A 15,362-nucleotide genomic window follows, 5' to 3' on the forward strand; every position below is an offset into this window, starting at 1 on the left:
TGTTTCATAATTTGTTATGTGACTGGTGAACAAGATTAGCAAGGAGAAGAGAATATCTTGTAGCTAATGTCCTGGGTACAATTTGCAGTCTGAAGGGTTTCTGAACACATGAAATTTTGCTTGCTTGCTCTAGTGTGCCATTTCTTGTATTAGTCTAAATTTTTCAATGGGAAAAAAATCCCTGATTTCCTCGTTGTTCTATACCAGAAGGAATTATTACCTAACTTAATTAGCTTGGTCATAGCTACTAAAATGATTGAATTTAGAAATACAATAAGAATATTATGCCATGTTTAGAGAGAGTCACTTATCTGTATCACTCATTTATATTTTTTATTATAATCTGGTTATGAAGTATTTTAAGGATGTTTCAGAAAGTACAGAGAATAATATAAAGAACACCCATGTAACCACTCACAGTTTTGCCAAATCTTAACATTTTGCCATATTTGCTCTCAATATATTTTTTAAAGAAACTGAGCAATTGAAACCTTTAGTATAGCTTTCACTCTTTCCCTTCTCAGAGATAACTACTATCCTGAATTTCATGTTCCTAATTCCCTTAAATGTTTGTTTACTTTTACTACATGTATATGTGTCCATAAATGATATTGTGTGTGTGTGTATATATATATATATATAGTATTATTTTACATATAAAGTTTTAAAACTTTTTATAAATGGTATCACTCTGGATATATTCTTCGCCAACTTGCTATTATCGCTCAATTTTTATGTTTTTGCCATATATCCCTGGTGATAGATGGGGCTGTAGTTCATTCATTTAAATTGCTTATAGTATTCTGTAGTACAATGTGAGAGATTAAGCCAACTGTACAGTTAGAAGGTGTAGTCCCCACAAGACCTCCCACACTTCTGACACAAACTGCATGTTTGGGGGATTCCCAAAACGACCCTCAGTTTTGATAGTTCACTAGAGGGACTCCCACGACTCACTAAAAGCTGTTAACTCACCATTATGCTTTATTTATTATTATTTTTAAATATATATATATATATATTTAAATTTATTTATTTATTTTTGGCTGTGTTGGGTCTTCATTTCTGTGCGAGGGCTTTCTCCAGTTGTGGCGAGCGGGGGCCACTCTTCATCGCAGTGCACGGGCCTCTCACTATTGCGGCCTCTCCTTGCGGAGCACAGGCTTCAGACACGCAGGCTCAGTAGTTGTGGCTCACGGGCCCAGTTGCTCTGCGGCATGTGGGATCCTCCCAGACCAGGGCTCGAACCCGTGTCCCCTGCATTAGCAGGCAGACTCTCAACGACTGTGCCACCAGGGAAGCCCCACCATTATGCTTTATTACAGGGAATGGGTATAGCTTGAGATCAGTCAAGGGAAGAAGTGTGTAGGATAGAGTACAGGGGGGTTCCAAATGTGGAGCTTTCAGTTGTCCTCTCCCCGTGTTATTCTCCTCTTATTGATGTATAGCAGTATGCACAGAGGATGGCTAACCAGGGAGGCTCAGCAGAGCTTCAGTGTCCAGAGTTTTCATTGGAGCTCCATCACTCAGGTGTGACTGATTTGCCCATGGGGCTGATCTCAGTCTCCAGCCCCACCAGAGGTTAACTGAAATACCACAGTTCCCAAAGTCTCCACCCTAAATCACACTTTGGTCTTTCTGGCATGACTAGTCCCCACCCTAAGACTCTGGTGTGGCCAGCCCTCACCCTATGTCATATTGTTAGACTGTCTGGTGACCCAAGGGCTACACACAAACAAGGACACTTCTTTTAGGCTTGGCATTCCAAGGGCTTAGAGATAACCTCCCAGAAGCCAAGAACAAAGGCCGGACGTCTTTGTGGGCCAGGTTAAATTCTTTATTACACATATGAATATACCACATTTTCTTTTGTTCATTCTCCTCTTGATGGACATTTGAGTTGCATGTGATGTATATCAAGTAGTACCTCTATTTATTTATTTAATTAATGCTTTGTGTAATGCTGTATGACAGGCACTGTGTAGCTTCTTTACAAATATTAACTCATTTAATTCCCAGAAGAATCCTCTGTGATATAAATACTATTATTCTCATTCTACAGATGAAGAAAATAGGATACATAGAGGCTAAATGCCTTGTTCAAGGTCACACAGTCAGTAGGTGGAATAGCTGAGGTATAAACTCAGGCAGTCAGAATCCTTCCCCATAACCACTATGTTTTGCTGTCTAAAAAAAATGCAGCAACAAATATTTTTATACATGTCTTCTTTTGTATATGTGTCTGAGAGTCTTTGTAAGATTTATGCCTAATAGAATTGCTGCACTGTAGGCGTATGCATCGTCAACTTTATTAGACATGGCCAAATTATTATCCAAACTGATATTTTTAAATAATTTGTAAGATATTTGCACATATCTTTCCTAGCCTGTGGCTTTTCATTTTCTTTTGTTGTCCAGATGTTTATAATTTTAAAATACTTCATTTTTTTCAAGATTTTCTCTATGATTTTGCTTTTTGTATCTTATTCAAGAAATATTTCTTTCCCCTGAGCTCAAATGTATATCCTCCTATATTCTAGAAGCTTTGCATTTTATATTTATACCTTTCATCTACCTGGGATTGATTCTGAATATGGTGTGAAACAGTTGTCTCAAAACCACTTGTTCAATGGTCCATTCTTTCCCCATTGGTCTGTAATGCCACGTCTGTCATAATCATATTCATATACTTAGAAGTCTTTATATTAGTTTGCTGTTGCTGCCATAACAAATCACCACAAACTTATTAGCTTAAAACCATACAAGTTATTATATTATAGTCCTGGAGGTCTTAAGTCTAAAATGGGTAGGCAGGGCTATCTTCCTTCTTGGGGCTCTAGGAGAGAATTTGTTTCTTGTCTTTTCCAGCTTATATAGGGCCCCTACATTCCTTGGCTTGTGACCCCCTTCTAGCAGTAGCATCACTCTGACCTCTGTTTCCATCCTCAAATTCTTCACTGACTTTGACCCTTCTGCTTCCTTTTTTAAAGTACTTTTCCGATGACATCGCACCCACTGGGATAATCCAGGATAACCTCCCCAGCTCAAGATCCTTAATTTAATCACATCTTTAGAGACCCTCTTGCTGTGTAAGAGAACATATCCACAGGTTGTAGGGATTAGGATGTGAACATCTGTAATGGGGGCATTATTCAGCCTAGCACAGTTTTCTTCCTGGACTTTCCATCATTCTTATGTTTTTAATTCATCCCTTTTAAGCATACCCATTTTATAATCTCTGATAGCTCTACTATCTAAGTAAAGTGTTTTGGGAATCTAATCCTGCTGTTTATTGTGTCCAGTAATTCTCACTCAGGATAAGATGTGTTTCTTCATCTGTTGTATAATTTTAGATTATAAACTCATCATAAGGGAACTCTGTGACAATCTCATGTGGTGTGGGTTGAGGTCATATTGCTCCAGAAAGTTTTAGCGGTTGCTTCCACCAAGTTTCCAGGGGGTACTACTGACCCAGAGCCACTTTAGTGATGTTTTATTGGTTAAGGGTTTCTTGGATCATGTAGTAGTGTAATTTCAAATTCCCAACCTGTGTGAGAGCAGACCACTGGTTATAAATATAGAGGTATATATATATATATATATATATATATATATATATCTTCTTCCACACAGGGCTTTAGGTAAAACAATTTCTTATGTTTTCTCTCTCTTGTAGTCATTGGATTTTCTACCTCGATCACCTTTTCACTGAGTCCTTTTAAGGATCCAGGTGTTGTTAGAGAATATCTTATTATCTACTCCCTGCCTTGTTTGGATCCTAAGGCCTCTCTTTTCCCTATGTGGGCGGGCATTAAAACCCCAGCCCTTAGATTCACGAGTTAGGCAAACTTCTTAGAGCTTCTGTAGCATTAACTCTTGTGCTTACTGCTCTGGTTTTCAGTTCCTGGTTTAGTTTTTACTTACTTTTATAGTAAATCTCCAGAGCTTTCCCTGCTTGTTTCTTCCTTAACATTTATTTGCGGTCACTTCTGTTGGGGGGGGGTCTCATTCATCACCTCTTGAGGCTATTTGCAGCCTATGTATCTCAGTCAGTAGCTGGTTTGGTGTTGGGGGTAGCTGAACTTTGCTTAGGGACACTTTTGGCTTGGTCTCAATTCTAGGCTTCCACATTGTATTATTAGCACTATTACCTGTGCTGCATTAAAATATTACTAATCTTACCTCTGAGAGATTCTTAATACCATGATAGAAAAGGTAATAAATTGTCAAAATCTTTTTTCTCTAAGACCAATTAAATTTATTAAATGTTAAATATTTAAAAGAATATTATGTTACCCTAATTTTGAACTCAAGAATTCTAATCCTCATTTTCCTATTCTCTTCCTAGGATGTGTGCAGTGTTTGGTGGAATCTATTGTCTTCGCCATTTGGTACAGTGCCTTGTCGTGGACAAAGAATCTGGAAAGTGAGGATGATATGTTACCTTCCTATATTTACATCCCAAGCACAAGTGAAAAATGCTAAATTCAATTTTTAAAAAATGATTCTTCAAAGATCCTCCTTGGTATTAATAGCATATCAACCTTGATTAAAAGTAATTTGTGTTTACATCCTCCAGAACAAGGAAAGTGAGTTCAGAATATAGAAACTAAATTAATTTCCCTACAATATGACTATAGCTCCTGATCATCCAAGCTTGGAAGACAAATCATTTCAGCTGCCGGGGGTGGGTGATGAGTGATGTTAGTTTTCCTTATGGCCTTACCTCCTCTAATTGATTTTCATCAGATGACAACAAAGCCCTCTGTTATTGCATTTTTAAAAATGGAGCTCACCTAAAGACTCATCAGATTAATCTGTGCTGATAATGCATGTCACTCCAAGAGAAAAGACTTTAATGAGTTTTTAGGTAGATTGTTGTCATAAACTATGCTGCCCTGTTATCTGAGGATAAATTATTTTACAACCGTATCAGGTCTGCAGTCTGGTTTAGGATTGAAATAAGGATGTACCTGCTTTTTTAAAGAAAGCTGAGCACAGTCTATTTATCTGTGTATTTTTATATTTCAGCTATATTTTTCTAGGATTTATTATTTAGTTACTAGCATATGCTGTTGTCTGAATTACACTAAATAAGTAGTATTCTTCGATATCTGGGTTTTACATTGAAACTTAAATGGGTCAACTGGATCAAGTTTTAGGAGCTATTTAATTTACTATGTATTTTTCTTTTTTGTTATATGTTCTTAAGCATATACTGACCTATATCTCTTGTGTGACTGTTTTTAGGGGTATATAAAGAAATAGTATTTTTCAGGTCATAAAATATTTTAATATCTTGAACTGGAAGCTTAAAAATATAAATTTTAAGGTGTTTTTTTTTCATTTTACAGTAATTCTCTATAGTCTAAGTGGCATAAAATGTCTGTTAACTTCTTACAAGCCAGTTATAGTGCACTACTAGTATTTCAAGATATGGTGGAGAACAAATTCAACTAGAATATGTAATAGTTAAACAGTGAATTTGCTTTAGAAAAGTAATTCTCTACTATAAGATAAGACAGGCACATGGTTTAAAGGCTTATAATTTACTTTTAGCAATTTAACAGAAAGGTACTACGTAAATGAAGCATGATAATCTACAGTGAAAAAATCCACTCTGAAGGCCCAAGATACTCATATATTGATGCGTGAAGGGCTCTGTGGAGGTTCATGAAGGAATAGTTGTCTTTATGACTCTTAGAGTCATTTTTCCTTATGCATTCATTTTGAAGCATGAGTATGTACCCATGATGGAAAGGCAGATAATGAATTGCTTGTTTGGTGTTTATTTACTTAGATTCTTTTACCTTTTGGGGGCCTCATTCCAGTCCTACACGTTACTTTTAGTGACATGAAGAATTTGCATGGCTCATGTTTGTTTAAAAAAAAAAAGGATATGTTAGTACAGTAAAAACATCTGTTGAACTAAAGGCTACATTTACCTTAACTTTGACTTAGTTTTTATTACAAACTCTGAACAGAAGAACTCTTCTTTGTGGTCTGCTGCAGATTTCAGTTGCAACAGATAGCTGAGGGCTAAGGGTCTAACGACCAAAGTTTGGTAGTTTTCAAATTTTAATGTGCCTATGAAATCACTAGGTAAACTTGTTAAAAAAAATACACATTTCTGTGCCTCACGCTGAGAGAGTGAAATTGGATAATGTGCTTAGAGTGGAGCCAGGGAATTTGCAGTTTTAAGGAACACCCCCAAATGAATATAATGTAGGTTCTCCTTAGATGACACTAAGAAACACTGATCTGTAAGGTAAAGTTCAGGATTTAGCCAGTGGTACTATGTTCCATGATGGACTGGGGACTCTAGGTCTTAATTCATTTCTTTTACATCTTTGTAGAAGGACCTCAAACATAACAGTTATTCTCTAACGACTCTGAAGGCATGCAATGGTCAGGTAACCCTGGAGTGAAAGAAGACATGGAACTCGGTCACTGCCATGAGTGACAGTAGACACAAGTCAGTTTTCTCTGGGCCAGTTCCCTTATCTGCAAGATGAGTTAGATGGACTCTGCAGTAGTTTTCGAGTCTCCTCCAGCTATGACATGCTTCAGTTGAGTTACTGAAAGTACTTAGTTTCTCCTTAACACTTAGAAGTAAGTTATTTTAAGATGTTTTATATGCCCAAATGTAGTGCATTCTCACATACTGGGTTATCTTCAATCCCAGTGAGAAATTGAAAAAAATGTTCAAACAACTTGTATGTGTCTACTTTAATGAATGTAAATGAAATAGCAAGATGTCTACTTATGCTGTTTATTATTATTTTACTAGAACCTCAGTTTTCCAGTGAATATCTTTTTCTTGTCCATCTTGGGGTGGTTAAGATACAGCCATTTTGTATTCTGCATATGATTCTCATGCTGGAAAGCTTATTCCAAGCCATAACTATTTAATTCCTTAATAGTGGGACAGTTAAAACTTTGACCTGCATTTATAATATTCATGATATCTACAGTATTCTCACTATACTAAATTGTGTATGGAATCTTTAAAAGGTTTCTTTTAAGAGACAACCAGTACTTCAAAATTGTAAATTCATATCTTTGCTAGTAATTATGAAATTTTGCTTCTTTAAAATATCCATTCTATCAACTCAAAGAGTCTCTATAAACATCTAAAGCTAGCATTGATTGAAGGTGACTCAGGCTAATGTATCTTTCCCAAATACTATTTTGTCATTCAAAATCAAATAATTGAGAGACCTACCAGTAATAGGAGATGTTTTGTTAGGACTTGAATATAAAGTGAGGGATAATTTTTTGAGGGGAAAAACTTGAGTTTATATTTGGGCATATCCAGCATACATTTCCTTTTAAGCAATCCAGGTTGACTTATTGTTTATTCTAAGTGTAATTGGCATATTAATCAAGGAATCTGCAGATGTTTGTATTTGTCTCCTTATGGTTTTAGATTGCCTTTTTTCCCCCAATTTTCCTATAAGGAACACTTGATATCCCCTTTACTCTTCGGTGTAGTTAAGAGCTAACCATGCTTTAGGTCTAAGGTCTAAGTTTATTTCCTGATCCCACAGACTAGATCAGAACCCAGCCCCCCAACTCAGGTCCCCTTTTATGATTGTAAATTCACCCTAAGAAAAGTCAGGGTCTCACTTCTTTATCTCCAGAACCAAGGCAGGTTCCGATCACCCATTATACGCAGTAGCTTTGTGTTAAATGAATGAACGAAGATTAAAAACTGATGATAGCCTTTTTTGTGCTTTTCTTTTCACCTTTCACTGAGAAAACCTGATAGAAGCATAAATGATCATAGCATTGAGTTTAGCGTGGTGATTACACATCAAAGTATCATACCAGTGTTGAGAGGAGAAATATGGAATATGTAACTAAATGCATGCTTATTTTCAGCTAGATCTTATTTTTCATTTTTTTCCCCAAAGGTCAAGATTTATTTATTCTTTTAAATTTTTGATTGTTATTTTATTTATTTTTTTATACAGCAGGTTCTTTTTAGTTATCCATTTTATACACATTAGTGTTTATATGTCAATCCCAATCTCCCAGTTCATCACACCACCACCACCACCACCACCCGCCGCTTTCCCCCCTTGGTGTACATAAGTTTGTTCTCTACATCTGTGTCTAAATTTCTGCCCTGCCAACCAGCTCATCTGTACCATTTTTCTAGGTTCCACATGTATGCATTAATATACAATATTTGTTTTTCTCTTTCTGACATACTTCACTCTGTATGACAGTCTCTAGATTCATCCATGTCTCTACAAATGACCCAATTTCGTTCCTTTTTATGGCTGAGTAATATACCATTGTATATATATGTACCACATCTTCTTTATCCATTCATCTGTTGATGGGCATTTAGGTTGCTTCCATGACCTGGCTATTGTTAATAGTGCTGCAGCGAACATTGTGGTGTATGTGTCTTTATGAATTATGGTTTTCTCAGGGTATATGCCCAGTAGTGGGATTGCTGGGTTGTATGGTAGTTCTACTTTTAGTTTTTTAGGGAACCACCATACTGTTCTCCATAGTGGCTGTATCAATTTACATTCCCACCAACAGTGCAAGAGGTTCCCTTTTCTCCACACCCTCTCCAGCATTTGTCATTTGTAGATTTTCTGATGATGCCCATTCTAACTGGTGTGAGGTGATACCTCATTGTAGTTTTGATCTGCATTTCTCTAACAATTAGTAATGTTGAGGAGCTTTTCATATGCTTCTTGGCCATCTGTATGTCTTCTTTGGAGAAATGCCTGTTTAGGTCTTCTGCCCATTTTTTGATTGGGTTTTTTGTTTTTTAAATATTGAGCTGCATGAGCTGTTTATATATTTTGGAGATTAATCCTTTGTCCGCTGATTCATTTGCAGGTATTTTCTCCCATTCTGAGGGTTGTCTTTCCGTCTTGTTTGTAGTTTCCTTTGCTTTGCAAAAGCTTTTAAGTTTCATTAGGTCCCATTTGTTTATGTTTGTTTTTATTTCCATTACTCTAGGAGATGGATCAAAAGAGATCTTGCTATGATTTATGTCAAAGAGTGCTCTTCCTATGTTTTCCTCTAAGAGTTTTATAGTGTCTGGTCTTACATTTAGGTCTCTAATCCATTTTGAGTTTATTTTTGTGTATGGTGTTAGGGAGTGTTCTAATTTCATTCTTTTACATGTAGCTGTCCAGTTTTCCCAGCACCAATTATTGAAGAGACTGGCTTTTCTCCATTGCATATCCTTGCCTCCTTTGTCATAGATTAGTTGACCATAGGTGCATGGGTTTATCTCTGGGCTGTCTATCCTGTTCCATTGATCTATATTTCTGTTTTTGTGCCAGTACCATATTGTCTTGATTACTGTAGCTTTGTAGTATAGTCTGAAGTCAGGGAGTCTGATTCTTCCGCCTCCGTTTTTTTCCCTCAAGACTGCTTTGGCTATTCGGGGTCTTTTGTGTCTCCATACAAATTTTAAGATTTTTGTTCTAGTTCTGTAAAAAATGCCATTGGGAATTTGATAGGGATTGCATTGAATCTGTAGATTGCTTTGGGTAGTATAGTCATTTTCACAATATTCATTCTTCCAATCCAAGAACATGGGATATCTCTCCATCTGTTTGTATTATCTTTAATTTCTTTCATCAGTGTCTTATAGTTTTCTGCATACAGGTCTTTTGTCTCCCTAGGTAGGTTTGTTCCTAGGTATTTTATTCTTTTTGTTGTAATGGTAAATGGGAGTGTTTCCTTGATTTCTCTTTCAGATTTTTCATCATTAGTGTATAGGAATGCAAGAGATTTCTGTGCATTAATTTTGTATCCTGCTACTTTACCAAATTCATTGATTAGCTCTAGTAGTTTTCTGGTGACATCGTTAGTATTCTCTATGTATAGTATCATGTCATGGGTAAACAGTGACAGTTTTACTTCTTCTTTTCCAATTTGGATTCCTTTTATTTCGTTTTCTTCTCTGATTGCCATAGCTAGGACTTCCAAAACTATGTTGAATAATAGTGGCGAGAGTGGACATCCTTGTCTTGTTCCTGATCTTAGAGGAAATGCTTTCAGTTTTTCATCATTGAGAATGATGTTTGCTGTGGGTTTGACGTATATGGCCTTTATTATGTTGAGGTAGGTTCCCTCTATGCCCATTTTCTGGAGAGTTTTTATCATAAATGGGCGTTGAATTTTGTCAAAAGCTTTTTCTGCATCTATTGAGATGATCATATGGTTTTTCTTCTTCAATTTGTTAATATGGTGTATCACATTGATTGATTTGTGTATATTGAAGAATCCTTGCATCCCTTGGATAAATCCCACTTGATCATGATGTATGGTCCTTTTAATGTGTTGTTGGATTTGTTTGCTAGTATTTTGTTGAGGATTTTTGCATCTATATTCATCAGTGATATTAGTCTGTAATTTTTTTTTCTGTAGTATCTTTGTCTGGTTTTGGTATCAGGGTGTGGTGGCCCCATAGAATGAATTTGGGAGTCTTCCTTCTTCTGCAATTTTTTGGAAGAGTTTGAGAAGGATGGGTGTGTTCTCTTCTCTAAATGTTTGGTAGAATTCACCTGTGGAGCCATCTGGTCCTGGACTTCTGTTTGTTGGAAGATTTTAATCACAGTTTCAATTTCATTACTTGTGATTGGTCTGTTTATATTTTCTATTACTTCCTGGTTCAGTCTTGGAAGGTTATACCTTTCTAAGAATTCGGCCATTTCTTCCAGGTTGTCCATTTCATTAACATAGAGTTGCTTGTTGTAGTCTCTTAGGATGCTTTGTATTTGTGCAATGTCTGTTGTAACTTCTCCTTTATCATTTCTAATTTTATTGATTTGAGTCCTCTCCCTCTTTTTCTTGATGAGTCTGGCTAATGGTTTATCAATTTTGTTTATCTTCTCAAAGAACCAGCTTTTAGTTTTATTGATCTTTGCTATTGTTTTCTTTGTTTCTATTTCATTTATTTCTGCTCTGATCTTTATGAATTCTTTCCTTCTGCTAACTTTGGGTTTTGTTTGTTCTTCTTTCTTTAGTTCCTTTAGGTGTAAGGTTAGATTGTTTATTTGAGATTTTTCTTGTTTCTTGAGGTAGGCTTCTATTGCTATAAACTTCCCTCTTAGAACTGCTTTTGCTGCATCCCATAGGTTTTGGATCATCATGTTTTCATTGTCATTTGTCTCTAGGTATTTTTTGATTTCCACTTTGATTCAGTGATCTCTCGGTTATTTAGTAACGTATTGTTTAGCCTCCGTGTGTTTGTGTTTTTTACGTATTTTTCCCTGTAATTGATTTCTAATCTCATAGCGTTGTGGTCAGAAAAGATGCTTGATATGATTTCAATTTTCTTAAATTTACTGATGCTTGATTTGTGACCCAAGATATGATCTATCCTGGAGAATGTTCCGTGCATACTTGAGAAGAAAGTGTCATCTGCTGTTTTTGGATGGAATGTCCTATAAATGTCACGTAAATCTGTGTGGTCTGTCATGTCATTTAAAGCTTGTGTTTCCTTATTAAATTTCTGTTTGGATAATGTCCATTGGTGTAAGTGAGGTGTTAAAGTCCCCCACTATTATTGTGTTACTGTTGATTTCCTCTTTTTTAGCTGTTAGCATTTGCCTTGTGTATTGAGGTGCTCCTGTGTTGGGTGCATATGTATTTCTAATTGTTTTATCTTCTTCCTGGATTGATCCCTTAATCATTATGTAGTGTCCTTCCTTGTCTCTTTTACCATTCTTTATTTTAAAGTTTATTTTATCTGATATGAGTATAGCTACTCCAGCTTTCTTTTGGTTTCCATTTGCATGGAAAATCTTTTTCCATCCCCTCACTTTCAAGCTGTATGTGTCCCTAGGTCTGAAGTGGGTCTCTTGTAGATAGCATATATATGGGTCTTGTTTTTGTGTCCATTCAGTGAGCCTGTGTCTTTTGGTTGGAGCATCTAATCCATTCATATTTAAGGTAATTATCAATATGTATTTTCCTGTTACCATTTTCTTAATTGTTTTGGGTTTGTTTTTGTAGGTCCTTTTCTTCTGTTGTGTTTCCCACTTAGAGATGTTCCTTTAGCATTTGTTGTAGAGCTGGTTTGGTGGTGCTGAATTCTCTTTGTTTTTGCTTGTCTGTAAAGCTTTTGATTGCTCCAAATCTGAATGAGATCCTTGCCGGGTAGAGTAATCTTGGTTGTAGGTTCTTCTCTTTCATCACTTTAAATATGTCATGCCACTTCCTTCTGGCTTGTAGAGTTTCTGCTGAGAAATCTGCTGTTAACCTTATGGGAGTTCCCTTGTATGTTATTTGTCCTTTTTCCCTTGCTGCTTTCAGTAATTTTTCTTAGTCTTTAATTTTTGCCAATTTGATTACTATGTGTCTCGGCGTGTTTCTCCTTGGGTTTATCCTGTTTGGGACTTTCTGCACTTCCTGTACTTTGGTGGCTATTTCTTTCCCCATGTTAGGGAAGTTTTCAACTATAATCTCTTCATATATTTTCTCGGGTCCTTTCTCTCTCTCTTCTCCTTCTGGGACACCTGTAATGCGAATGTTGTTGTGTTTAATGTTGTCCCAGAGGTCTCTTAGACTGTCTTCATTTCTTTTCATTCTTTTTTCTTTTTTCTGTTCCACAGCAGTGAATTCCACCATTCTGTCTTCCATGTCACTTATCCATTCTTCTGCCTCAGTTATTCTGCTATTGATTCCTTCTAGTGTTTTTTTCATTGCAGTTATTGTATTGTTCATCTCTGTTTGTTTGTTCTTTAATTCTTCTAGGTCTTTGTTAAACATTTCTTGCACCTTCTCGATCTTTGCTTCCATTCTTTTTCCGAGGTCCTGGGTCATCTTCACTATCATTTTTCTGAATTATTTTTCTGGAAGGTTGCCTATCTCCACTTCATTTAGTTGTTTTTCTGGGGTTTTATCTTTTTCCTTCATCTGGTACATAGGCCTCTGCCTTTTCATCTTGTCTGTCTTTCTGTGAATGTGGTTTTTGTTCCACAGGCTGCAGGATTGTAGTTCTTCTTGCTTCTGCTGTCTGCCCCCTGGTGGATGAGAGTGTCTAAGAGGCTTGTGCAAGTTTCCTGATGGGAGGGACTGGTGGTGGGTAGAGCTGGCTGTTGCTCTGGTGGGCAGAGGTCAGTAAACTAATCCACTTGTCTGCTGTTGGGTGGGGCTGGGTTCCCTCCCTGTTGGCTGTTTGTCCTGAGAGGACCCAACACTGGAGCCTACTCAGGCTCTTTGGTGGGGCTAATGGTGGACTCTGGGAGGGCTCACGCCAATAAGTACTTCCCAGAACTTCTGCTGCCAGTGTCTTTGTCCTCTCAGTGAGACACAGCCACCCCCTGCCTCTGCAGAAGACCCTCCAACACTAGCAGATAGGTCTGGTTCAGTCTCCTATGGGGTCACTGCTCCTTCCTCTGGGTCCCGATGCACACACTACTTTGTGTGTGCCTTCCAAGAATGGAGTCTCTGTTTCCCCCAGTGCTGTCAAAGTCCTGCAATCAAATCCTGCTAGCCTTCAAATTCTGATTCTCTAGGAATTCCTCCTCCCTTTGCCGGACCCCCAGGTTGGGAAGCCTTATGTGGGACTCAGAACCTTCACTCCAGTGGGTGGACTTCTGTGATATAAGTGTTCTCCAGTTTGTGAGTCACCCACCCAGCAGTTATGGGATTTGATTTTATTGTGATTGCGCCCCTCTACCATCTCACTGTGGCTTCTCCTTTGTCTTTGGATGTGGGGTATCCTTTATGGTGAGTTCCAGTGTCTTCCTGTCGATGATTGTTCAGCAGTTAGTTGTGATTCTGGTGGTCTCTCAAGGAGTGAGAACACGTCCTTCTTCTCCGCCATCTTGAACCTGGTCTTCAAAGTATTTCTTTTTCATAAGAAAAACTTGTGTTGTCTTATTTTTCATTTTTGTTTAATTTGCTCTCCTAAGATCTACATTGACTGTGCTCTCTTGGCTATATTATCCATTGACTCTGCTTTACTAATTTTTAGAGGACATGGGTATCAGTAGTTCTTTTCTCTACTCTCTCATTAAGTTCTAATACTGAACCCCTCTGTTGACTGTTTCTGGAAACACTGAATGCTCTTGTTGAGCAGCTTTCTTTTTCTTTACAGCAGTGCTGACCATGTAAAACTCCTGTACATTAGATTTGGCCATTTAGCAGTGTAGTATTTGATATTAGGGTAGGGTATGGATGACCTTGGACCAGACATGTCTGTAACCAGTAGTCTGAATCTAATTACTTCAGCTAGTGTTCTTGTGAACTTCATCTGTCTCACTTACTAGATTTCCTGCTATTACTATTTCTTGAGATATCTTTTTCTCTGATGTCAGGAATAACTCTACCTTTCCCAGGTACTTGGAAGTTAGTAATGAATAGTATGTTAGACCAAGCATGAGGTGACTGATTCTTAATACCATTTGTCATTGTAGGAAAATTGCTGAATTTCTGATTTTAGTATGTCCTGTTTGCAAAATGATAGTGGTAATATTCTAGATATTTAACCTCCACCAACCCACATGCTAGTTGCTATGGGGATAAAGAGATAAATAAAACATGAATCTTGCCCTTGTGTACAAAGATAACAAGCTCTAAGGTCAGGTAGGCCTGGATCTGTACCCTGGCTTCCCCACTTACTAGATGAGTGAACTTTAACAAGTTCTGTGATTGGAAGTGATTTGGAAGAAGCACTGTGATGGAAAGAGATTCTTTACCTGCTAAATCAGAGATTCCATATCTTTGTTTCTGTCTCTGCACTATTCATGTACATGGAATACTTCCATCATCCGTCCATCTATTCAGTCATCCATGAACAGTTGTTATCTGCATGCCAGGCACTGGAGATACAGCACAGAACAAGACAATCATGGTCTTTGTTCTCGTGGAGCTTAGAGTCTACTGGGGGACATTAAGGAACAAATAAATTAGTGAGATAATTACACATTGAGATCTGTTCAGTATGCAGATCTGCCTTTGTCCCTCCCTATGTAAAAAGTTTCAGTGACTTTATATCACTTCAGAATGAAGTCTGAGACCCTTTTACATGACACATGAGACTCTGGGGTCTGACCTTTGCCTGCCTCTCTCAGCTCATCTCTCTTCTCTCTCTGCTTCCATTTTATTGTCAGTAACACTGAACTGCTTGTGGTTCCCTCCCTGTACTTCTCTTACTTGCCTCTGTACCCCTGCAGATGCTGCCCTTCTACTGAAATGTTGTTCTTATTTGCTTGTTTTAACTGGTTTTAACTGCTTAAAAAGCAGCTAATATATCACTTCCTCCAAAGAGCATTCCCTGATACTCTGCCCCTCCCCCCCAAGCTTTCACCTCTTAGAACAGTGCTTGGCACATGGTTGTTATGCCACACACTATGTCAAACAAATAAGCT

At 37.4% G+C, this 15,362-nt stretch overlaps 1 protein-coding gene across 2 annotated transcripts in view; it reads left to right on the forward strand.

The window, feature by feature from the left end:
- Positions 1 to 15,362, forward strand: part of CHM (CHM Rab escort protein) — a 198,101-nt gene that overhangs the window by 121,603 nt on the left and 61,136 nt on the right. For both annotated transcript variants that reach the window (XM_022580809.2, XM_022580810.2), the window contains exon 9: positions 4,349 to 4,426. In XM_022580809.2, the coding sequence (XP_022436517.1) occupies positions 4,349 to 4,426 (78 nt within the window). The remainder of the gene's footprint in view (positions 1 to 4,348; positions 4,427 to 15,362) is intronic.

Source organism: Delphinapterus leucas, chromosome X, assembly GCF_059928025.1.
Source record: "Delphinapterus leucas isolate spDelLeu-1000000601 "Yukka" chromosome X, BTC_Dleu_Yukka2, whole genome shotgun sequence".
Classification (NCBI taxonomy): Eukaryota; Metazoa; Chordata; class Mammalia; order Artiodactyla; family Monodontidae; genus Delphinapterus; species Delphinapterus leucas.